The sequence below is a fragment of the Austrofundulus limnaeus genome, unplaced genomic scaffold (assembly GCF_001266775.1).
Source record: "Austrofundulus limnaeus strain Quisiro unplaced genomic scaffold, Austrofundulus_limnaeus-1.0 Scaffold3, whole genome shotgun sequence".
NCBI classification, from domain to species: domain Eukaryota; kingdom Metazoa; phylum Chordata; class Actinopteri; order Cyprinodontiformes; family Rivulidae; genus Austrofundulus; species Austrofundulus limnaeus.
In genome coordinates, this window is record NW_013952405.1 from 7500988 (window position 1) to 7512478 (window position 11491).

The following is an 11491-nucleotide window of genomic DNA, read 5'->3' on the forward strand; positions in this document are numbered from 1 at the left end:
TTTTTTGGGGGGGGGGGGGGGGGGGGGGGTTCCCGAGCTTGGCGCAGGGTGTCGTAGGGACTATGAAAGGTCTGTGCGAAAACGACTGCCGAACAACCACGTGACCGCGCGTTGACCCGTCAGTGTCGGACCGAGTATGTTTCCAGCTTAAGAGGTTGCAGCTGGATACTGTATGTCTACAGCCTCTGTGCAGAAAACACTTGAAATTTAAGAATTTGAATAAGAGCACTGTGGACAATTTTACCAATACCCAATGGGTGCTTTTGAAAAGATTTATGCTGCCCTGGCTCTGGTTGAAAATTTAACACAAAAAGTAAGCTCCTCTGATTTTTAAATACATTTTCAAAGTTATTGGGACATAATTACATTCATTAGTACTGGTATGACATGCATGAATGAGTCAAAGCAACACCCAGAATGTTGCTTTGACTCATTCATGCATGCTGATGTTGATGAGAGAATGACATGATGTAAAGCTCAAAGTTGATTTTGCATATTACCCCCATTTAATCAGATCAGTATGTCCAAGTCAGTGCTGATAATTAAAAAAAAAGATGTCTGAACTTGTCTAAGTAATCATCATAACAATCAATCTACCTGTAGATTGTTGATGTTAAGAGACAGGTCTGTACCTGACACTGATGTAGAGAATAGAGTCCAAACTGACATATCCAGCACTGGAGAAGTTCTCCTTGTACTGGCCCATCTTGATGGTTTCCAACCAGTCATCCACCGTGTTCACACTGAACTCTGGAGTGGGCGGGTCCTCCCTGCTGAGATGTAAAGCAAACTTAAAACTCCAGGTTTTGGCCCAGTGAACACGTAAACAACTTTTACTTACTGCTGCTTTGGCAATTTACTACTCCTCGTAAACAGATTCCAAACATAAAACTGCATTTGAACAAAACTGCTTGAATTTGGCAATAAGAAAACCATGCAGTCAAGCCAAATAAAAACATAAAAAACAAGTTTCAAACTCCAACCTTTAGTCAAGAAGAATGATTTATGACTCTTTAGAACTTAGCTATTGCCACTCTTTCAGCACAAGTAAATGTTACTTGTAGAAGTATTTGACTTTCTTGCTTTCATCTTTTAATTGTATACATTTAATAATTTACATAAAACCTAGAAAAGGTCATCTTTTGTACAAACAGTATGCACTTACATGGTGAAATTTAATTTGTGCAATACTACAGTCTTCATAATGAGATCTTTGTGTAAGGCTTTTCTCTGGTCATGTGGTTGATTTTGTTTACTCTCTGGGGATTTAACAGTGCTACTTTGGAGCTCCTGCTGCATTTATGCTGGTCTTTGGTATTTCTTTCTGTTTTGAGTGTTTGTCTGTGGAAGTGATTCAAACGTCTGCGTGCTGCACTGATTCAGAGCATCAGCTAAGTGCCTGAGGTCCAAAATGTAAATGCAAAAATAATGACATTCTTCAGGATGCGTGAAAAATAACTGGGGATTCAAAAAATCTAAATTAAACAAAGCAATTGATATACCAGCCCCAACCTTGTATCTTTTTGATTTTCTACTTTGAAAACTGTCTTTTTGTTTGGATCACATTTGGAACATTTTTATCTAAAAATGACACCTTTTTGTTACAAATTACACTAGCAAAAAAGTACACTTTTGAGTTTTTACTGTTCTATATTTTCATCTGTCTATCCAAAGTCTACAATAGAGAAGTTTAGTTTTATTGGATACATTTCTCCCACTGACCACACTGAGCTGTTGGCCAGCTCCCGCAGACTGGCTGGGTTTCTGATGAGCTTGTCCAGGATTGTGACAATCTGCCCAAACTTTGGCCGGTCGCTGCGGCCTTTCTCCCAGCAGTCCAACATGAGCTGGTGTAACACCACAGGACAGTCCATAGGAGCAGGAAGACGGTAGCCTTCGTCTATTGCTTTGATCACCTGCAAGGAAAGAACAAAAAAAGTACTGATTTATCATCACTTTAGACATAAAGTTTCTTAAAACTTGGTGCTTTTAGAAGGTACATTAGTGAAGTGTGGTAAATGACACTACAACTGATATGTAATGTGCTTATTTGGGACTTACATCCTGGTTGGACATCTCCCAGTAGGGTCTTTCTCCATATGAAATCACCTCCCACATGACAATACCATAACTCCACACATCACTGGCTGAGGTGAACTTCCTGTAGGCGATGGCCTCTGGAGCCGTCCATCTGATGGGGATCTTCCCTCCCTGTGAACAGTTTCCCAAAACAGTCTTACTTTTGTCTTTAAAAAATACAAATATTACAATGAAGGAATTTACAATGATAATGTTTTATGGCGCCATTTTTATCTCTCCAGGGTTTAGAAAGCAGTTTACAAAGTTTCTCATTCACCTGTTCACACACACACACACGCACGCACGCACGCACGCACGCACGCACGCACGCACGCACGCACACACACACACACACACACACACTGTGCCTGCTGTTATTCAGAGTGAGTCAAAAGACACAGAAAAATTAAAAATTTTCTAAGAAAATGGAAAATGACATATCTGAATACCTCAGCAAGTAATTGGTGAGGCTATGTCCAGAACATCTTAAAAGCCATAATATTGGACGAAAAATAAAAGGATGTCCTGTGTCTTTTGACTCACCCTGTATATTTTCCATACTAAACAGTATACAGAACTACTTCTCACTCATAAATTGAAATTTGAGAGCAATGGAAGGATGCAACCTCTTGCCCAATGACACTTTGACACACCTCATAGTCTGGGGATTGAACACTCAGCTGTCCAATTGAAAGACAGCATCTCTACCACTGGGCTAATGACATTTAAATTATTTACAAAAACTTGGGTTTTTATTTGCCCAATTTTGAAAGAAAGCAAAAGCATGCTTTATGGAGTGGACAGTAGAAGCAAATACTGGTTAAAAAAACACACATTTGAAAAACACAAGGACTCCTCTACATTGATTTGTGATTGTGGTTGATGTTGAGTACCAATAGTTTGACTGAAGGAAGATGTGTCTGCTGCTGTCTTAAGCAAAATCATGACAAATCTCTAAATTTTGCATTAATTCTCCCTCAGAATGATACTGTACATCAGAAAGCTCAAACTCAGGTTGTCTGAGGTCTAATATATGTTTTTATACCTGTTGGTGCAGACAGTAATTTTTTTCTGACTTTGTTATTAAACTAAATGACTCTAAACAGTCTGAGAACAAGCACATACAGTAGAAACTAATACACTGTAGAGCAAATTTAATCTTCGGTTAGTTTCATTATGTTCCAAGCATTTTGCACCCTGACTGAAACCAGAGGCGATTGCTCCAAGACTGCAAGGGAAGCTCAGCTTCCCCTAAAATGTAAATAAATAAATAAATAAATAAATAAATAAATAAATAAATAAAAGATCAAATATATACAGTACTGTTGTGAGTACGTCATTGACTAAATATGCGCTAATGCACGCAACTTTTGTTCAGAATCAGCTTCTTAGCACTGGTAACAACGTGACTTTCCTCTCATTCCTGCAGCTTCACAGTGCTTTAAACAATGTGGACACTGAGATTCCACATACGTAGTTCATTAGTGAAGCAAAGGGTGCAGTGCAACAAGATGAGTCATTGGTTAATGCTGGGCTTTGTCCTGCCCATCGGACGCTGAGCATCTCTGGAGGTCTATGGGGCAGTAGGCTGGCCTCGGCTGGCCCGGACGCTCAGCTTCTGCATGATGGTTGGATGATCTGTCTGAGGCTGAATCCCTTTTTGATTGACAGCAAAATGAGTGAATCAGTGATCTTTTGGGGTAAACATTCCGTGGGAGCTTTTTTTTTAGTTTAGTTTCTGTTCTGAGTTGAAGCGGAGACTTTATTAATCCTTTTAGCAGCATTTTCTTTGTTAAAAATGACTAGCAACAAATCGAGCTTCTATTTCTGGTGGTTATTTTGTAGCTGCTTGTGTTTGGAGACTGACTTCTATCACTCTTTCTGACTTCTTCTGTCCAGCGGCTGCTGCTGTGCCCCTTCACCATCACAAAACACTCACAGGCGGACACACTTCACATTAGCCTCGCACCAGCAACAAGCTGCACGGCAGACAGTTTGAATGTTGTGGACCGGATTTTGGCAAAGCCATTTGATAGTCTTCCTTAGGAAGAAGAACTTATAGTTAAACAGCAGGGCTGATCAACTCCTCAGATTAATTTGGTGCAAAAGGTGAGGAAAAGTAACAGGTCTTTTCAGCTGTCCTGGTATGACAAAATGAGCTGGCTGCTGTAAAAGACTAGAATAATCTGGAAAATGATTATAAAAGCATTGGATCAATTAATTCCTTTAAAAAGATGATCAAAGCAAAATTGTTAAAGAAATATGAAATTGTTTAATTTGTATTTGTACGAGTCACTGTTTGAGGAGTTGATTTTTTTGTTTTGTTTCATTATTTGGTTTATTGTTTGAAATTAATGGTTTTTTGTAAATAGGAGCAGATAAAAGAGATTTTTCTTCTTCTGCTGCTTTTAATTTAATTTTATTTGCATTGTTTTGTTGTATGTAATGTTTTGCTTTTTAAAATGAAATGAATAAATACTATAAACTAAAAAAAATGATCTGTGACAAGGTCACAGATCATTTTCTTGAAAAGGAACGGAGGGTAGAATGTACAAACCGACACATTTTATGATGTAGGCCGAAACTGAGCTTCCTCTTCTTGAAAGACCTGCATCCGCCACTGACTGTAACGTCTGCTATTGAAACTATGAAATATATGTATATTGCTTCAACATATTTATACAATTTTCTCTAATCAGTGCATATAATGTGCATTTTTGAGTATGTGTGCTGATTGGTTAAAGCTGAAATCACAGGGTATAGAATCAGAGGTAATTTCCTGAAGCACTAAAATACCAAGTACAAATTTTCTACTACCATCAAATGCAGTCAGAAAAACTGATTGAATGAATGTTTGATTAAATATCTTTCTCATTCCCCCATCTACTGATCCAATCATCAGGTACAAAAGGAGAGATGTGCGGAAATTACAGAATAATTAATTTAAATTCCAAATATTTTTCCCTCTGAATATGAATAGCACTTTGTTTCATATTTAGAGGWGTAAAAACATGAAGACAAGACAGTGGCTGTGCCATTGAAATAAATGGTGTTTGGTTGCTTTGAGTATATATATATAAACATCAGTTTTATTCTAAAGGAGACACTGTTCAGATTGTGTGAGAGGTAGAAGAATTGCAGTCTGGGCCATCAGTTTTCTTTTTAAATCCCCGAGCTGCCCGTGCCTTTGTTGTTGATGCAACAGATCAAAAGGCTTCCATACGGTCTGCCGTATGTATAGACAGACACTCCTGGACTTCTTCGCTCGCTCCAACACACCCAGATGCTGCACCTCTATAGGCTCGCCTCAGCTCTTTAACATGCGGGCTGCTGCCTCTGCACCACCTAGCACTCCCCGTCTCTGCTCGCTGAAAGTCAAATGAAAGACAAAGCTGCCAAGTTACTCAGCAGTGTACTTTTGTTTCCACCACCCTACCCTCCGCCCCTCCATCTTCTTTTTTTTTATTCTTCTTAACTGCTCTCATTGGATCTGTCTCCTTCCGTCCCTCATTCTCGCTGTATTTCCTCCGTGGATCTTTCTGTGTCTTCCCCATCTCCGCCTCAGTCTTAGCTGCTGCTATGCCCCCTCCCTCCCTCCATCWGCGCCTGCAGCTCCCCATCTAGGTCTGTTGACATCAGTGGGAGTTTGTATGCGATTGCTACAGCTCAGTCAGCGGCTGATCCCCTCCTCCTAGGGCAATGCTAATGCCATATTAAGAATAACATCCCCAACTTTTCCCATGAATATGAATAGTGCCATCTCCTTGTGGACATCTTTGATGAGTTACTCCGCAGTGGTTTGACTCATTGATGTTTGAGTTTCTTCAGTCTTGTTGAGTGCTGTGAGACGGTGCTGCAGTCACCAGTGACTGATTCGACTACATAAAAGCAAAAAAAAATGTTGAAGACTTGTTTTGTCTCTGTCTTCATTAGGTGAACAGCTTTGTTTTTATTGTTGTAGCAGATAGTAGAGCCTTTATATACCACTGCTAGTACAGTACAATGTCAGCATGTATTTAGTCATTTGAATACTTTTGTTTCACTTCATTTTTTAAAAAGATGTATGATAATGTAGTCTGTGTGCCTTCATATTTGTCTTTTGTCTTTCAGCAAAATATCTGATAAACCACTGGATGGATTTGAATAAAACTGAGCATTGGTTGCACATCTGATTACCCTTTGAAGTCAATTCCATTCAAGATGGCTGCCACAGATAACTGATCTTAGCAAACACTAGTTTAGAACTCAGTCAATAGCTATGTTTACATGCACAAAATTCTTTGATCRGATTGAAATGTATTCGGATTAAATAATCGGAATGTATTGTTTACGTGGGCACAATCCGATCATGACGAGTGTTTTCATGCACCGGGCTTTTATTCTGAATAGAAGCACTGACATGCGCAGTTGCTAACATTCCCTAAAAAAAAAAAAAAAAAAAAAAAACAGAAAAAAGTTTTACTTCCGTGATGAACATAAACAAGCAGCTTCTGAGCGCTCAAAATGGACCTGCAACAGGTTTTAATAATGGTGGAGATGCTACTCCCTGGTTCAGCTGCAGGTGATGAGCAAACTTCTTTTTATTTTTTATTTTTTTGCAAAACGGTGCAGGCTGTGTGTCTTCCTTCTTTATGAGAGAACAGGGGGAAAAGTTCTGTCTGCTGGAAACCGCTGGATGAAAGTCAGCAGACATGCGCTGTCAGGTCAGTTTTCCACAATCAGAATAAGATGATCAGATTATGTGTTGACATGCATGCTGTTCAGATTATCAATCGGCATAAACCACCTCTCTCGCTCCGGTTACAAATGCATTTGGATCGAGCTGAGTTGGGTCAGAATACAGTAATCCGAATGGGGTGTTTACATGACACATTTTAATTCCGAATGGCCGTTTAATCCGATTACTTATGTCCATGTAAACGTAGCTAACGTTTCAGTTATTGAGATCCAATCACTGTAAAAAATGAAATGTTGAATTTACTTAACAATGCTAAGTTACCTGATTCCACTTAACTGAGTTGAGTAAATTCAAAACAATGTACCAGTTTTTTTTAACCAAAGAACACAAGTATGTTGCTTTGAATTTACTCAACTCAGTTAAGTGGAATCAGGTAACATAACATGGTTAAGTAAATCCAATATTTCATTTTTAGAATGTGGTAGTAGCTTAGAGTGATCCCCATCACATACTGTATTATGAGTGCTAACAGATACTGTATTTGCTTAGAATGATGTTGGCTTTACCTGCATGAGTCAACTAACTCCGCCCGTTAACAAAAAATATCATAAACCACTAGACAAGTTTTAATGGGACTTTTAGAATGTAATTTTTGGATATTGATCAACTTTTGGAGTCAACCCAATGCATGATGGCTGCCACACCTAATCAAGATCAGAAAATACAAAAGGGCTCTCCCTCAGTCAATTTCACAGAGACTGAACAAAAAATCTGTGTGGTAGTAACTAGTGCTGTCTCAATACAGATACCAGCATTTTTAATAGTACTCGTACTTGTTTGAAATGCTTCAATGAAACCTCCATTCTCGACACCAGTGTGAACGCTTTACGCCACCGATGCGACGCGCATGCAGAAAATTTTGTGACGTCATGTTCAGCGCTCTGCTTACAGACGTAAACAGGTGGATCCTACATGTTGGCGTGTCGATTCTGCAGCTGTGCGATCAGAGCAGATTAAATAATTGTGCTTGTTTAGTTCAGTGTTTACATTTTAACCTGCTTCTTGCCAACTGCTCCAGTGCAGCATTATGGAAACTGACTCCAGTACCTTGGCATGGTTCAACACTAACTTTACTATCATATGTTTCTGTAAATTGTCAGTCATCCAGGACACGGAAAATTCAAATAAAAATGATGAAGAAACTGAACTTCTATTCTGTAGCTGAAGACATGTGGAGCTACAAGATTTAAACTGCATGACTCGAGGTTAGTGTCGTCACTTAAATCAAACTGTATCCCATCACCTCCCTGACATAAAAGTCAGATAAAATGCGACATGAGCATTCAGACTGCAGTCGCTTTGAAATTAAATAAAGAAATGTGCTTTTATAATGTAATGTTTGAGTTCTAACCCAGTAAGTAATCTGTAGTGGTATTTGGTACTATTGTACTTGTACCCAAATTGAAGTACTCGTACTTGTACTTGGTTTGAGAAAAACTGGTGTAAGGACACCCATAGTAGTAACTGGTAGTCATCCTCAGATCACAAAAGTTTTTGTTTAAAACTTTGGCATGCTAAAATACAAGTTTTCATTGGAAGGACTGGGCCAAGCTGTGCGAGTATGCCTTACCCTTGTCGTGTAAGCGGCCTCTGGGTCGTCCTCCAGAACCCGACTCAAGCCAAAGTCTGACACCTTACAGACCAGGTTGSTGTTGACCAGGATGTTGCGAGCAGCCAGGTCTCGGTGAACATAGCTCATGTCTGACAGGTACTTCATACCTGAGGCAATGCCACGCAGCATTCCAACCAGCTGGATGACTGTGAACTGACCGTCATGTTTCTGTAGTGGGGTGGGAGGGCAGGAAGAAAAAAAAGTGAATTAATACACAAAGCTAACATCAGGCTGCAATGTGGTGGCACGCTGTCAACAGCTTTAGCTGTAATTGAATGTTTAAGCCAGGATTCAAGTTGTAATGGCAGCATTCCACATGTCTCAAGTGTCCCCTGAGCTACCCTCTGTATATCTTCCAGCTCCTCTTAACCCTGTGCTCTGACCTTCCGTCTGGAGGGTGGCGAGGCAAAGATGAATTTCTCTTTTCAGGGATCAATGGAGGATCACAACAACAAAGGGATCCTACTTACAGGGGATTGAATCTAACCCGGCAGACAAAACTTTCCTCTTTCACACTGACTGTGTGCCCACGCAGAGCTCTCAGGATTCCAGATTTGAGCTGTCTTTGGCAGAGAGTGCAGCCTGTTGATCGATGACGGTCCAGCTCACCTTCTTCTGCCAATTATTTCTGCCCTGGGCCAACAGTCTCCGCTAAAGAGCCATTCATGTTATCAGTCACCCTCTCCCCTTTATATCATTTCTCCTTCCTCTGTGTCTTTATGATCGCCATCCATCTCTGTCCCTCCTCAGTCTCTGTCTCAGAGAGAGACAGAACTCGGTAATACTTTGACTCGGTCTCTATCTATCTATCTTCTCTCATCCTCCTGCATCTGAGCACCCTTCCACTCCTTGTCTCTGTCTTTTTTCTTTCTCTCTCCCTCGACAGCTGTGGAGTAAGTTAATTAGCTGGTGGTTTTGTGAGATGCTGATTGATTGGGCTGTCTAACAAACCTACAGACTTCCTCTATCAATCTACCCACTGCACTGTATTGCCAGGAAGGAGGGAGGTAGGTAGGGTAGGCAGGGGCATGGAGGGAGCCAAATAATAGGTAAACCTTAACATGGGAAATTAAAAAACAAACAAACAAACAAAAAAAGAACATTTCAGGAAACAGTGAGCAGGTACGGGCAGATTATGAAGAGCAAAACGGCTGCTACTTTAGTGTCTTATTTGCTGAACAAATGGTCATAATAAAAAACACAAACTGTAAAGATACCACACACGATCTGTTAAAACCATTAACATTAGCTTGGCAATCATGAGGCCTCACTATGAGCATGCTTGAAACCTCCATTCCATACCTGATGTGACGCAAAACCTGCAGGTTTCTGGATTTTTGTGTGATGCGGCTTTCAGGAAATTTGTGTTTTGTTGTTTTAAATCTGTCACTTTATTTTGCCTCGGTGTCACAGATGTGATTGGTGTCTCCTTAGCAAAGGGCCTATCATCACAGCCATAATGGCTCTGGAGTGCTGCAGTGATTTTACTGGCTGACAAACAAGCCTGAATATGAATCGGGGGGGTTGTTGAACACGATACACACCAGGACTGAAACATGCTATTTATCTGGCTGCATGAAAAAACTCTCATTTCAAGGTTCCCCAGCTAAAATCCATGCAGCTCCTTCGAGGATTATGCATGGAACATGTTCCAAATTTTGAAACATGGAACACGTGTTGGGGATCTTCCAATGTGCATTGAGTTTTTTWAATTACCGTGTGAAACCACCGGTCGGTTTTGATAAATACCCTGTTTCATTTGGCTTCAGATTTATGAGAATATAGATAAAAGAAATAATTAATTAAAACCATCAGCCTAATTGTCATGACCCAAACTAAAACCATTCTGAGACATGAAATTACTTGCTTTTCCTTTTTCTTTAAGTTGATTTCATAAAGCAGCAGCTCCAAATCAGAACCAAGTCATTAATAAGAAAATAAAACTTCAGTTCAAGATGGCCGCCTCCGCTATACAACATGAGCAAACACAAAAATGAATACAACTTAGTCAATTTTATAGATATTGAGCTACAATTTGATGTGGCTTTATCTGAGAATCATAACTTAACTATACCTTAACTATACGAGCGCTAACAGATCTCACATATCATTTACAGGTTTTGACCAAAGATGATCCTAGTTTACAACTCAGTCATAAAAGGTGCCAGGTAATTTGTATTTCTCCAAGAAATGCTAGGTATTTATTTATTACATTATGTAAACTAGTATTTGCTTATACCCTCTCTACAGAAAGCCTTTTCACGAGATTTAAACTACCATTTTAGGCCACATATTATTTTCAACAGAATTAAAAAAAAACATGCTCTTGAGCATTTCTATTCTGGGTAATGACCTGGAGAATTTCAAACTCTTTACAGTTGGGGCAGCATTTTCTGTGGGGTCGTCATAAAGCATCACACAGCTGGCCTTGGAAGAAATGCAAATCCTACCCGGCCGAGCCATGACTCACCTTGAGGAAAGTGTCCAGAGATCCATTTTCCATGAACTCCGTTATGATCATCACTGGTTTACCTACGGAGACACAACATACGGCAGCTGGTAATAAGGCAAAGTTACAAGGAAGGAGCACACCAACTATAAAAAGACGAGGGACGGTGAAGAAGCAGAGAGTGCAGCTGTGGCCAGCCGCTTTCTCCGTCTCCCTGCTTCTCTCTGGGGGATAACATGGCATGTCGTCATCAGTCACACTGACAGCTTCTAATCAGCCCTCTCCATAAACGCCAGGAGATAATTAGAATAGACCAATCCACCAGAATGGGTGTGTATGTGTGCGTGTGTGTTTGAGGGGGGCCTCCTGAGATCTCATGAATACTAATCAGCCTCAAGGGAAGGGGGTTGTGGTTTGATCGCTGTGCACCTGCACCTTGCACAAGTGTGTGTTAGTGTGTGATGAAGGAGAGGCTGCCTGACTGACTGACAGGCCCAGCGCCCTGTGATCCCCTGCATGGCATCTGGTGGGGCTTACAAATGATTAACAAAGTACCTGCAATCACATGTATACACACACACACACACACACACACACACACACACACACACAC

The 11491-nt window shown here is 40.3% G+C and overlaps 1 protein-coding gene across 3 annotated transcripts in view; it reads right to left on the reverse strand.

The window, feature by feature from the left end:
* epha4b (eph receptor A4b) overlaps positions 1-11491 on the reverse strand; it is a gene marked incomplete in the record, with an annotated part of 134471 nt that overhangs the window by 4276 nt on the left and 118704 nt on the right. For 2 of the 3 annotated variants that reach the window (XM_014020753.1, XM_014020741.1), the window contains 5 exon segments: positions 633-773; positions 1723-1916; positions 2062-2211; positions 8388-8597; positions 10900-10961. In XM_014020753.1, the coding sequence (XP_013876207.1) occupies positions 633-773; positions 1723-1916; positions 2062-2211; positions 8388-8597; positions 10900-10961 (757 nt within the window). 3 annotated transcript variants of the gene reach the window in all.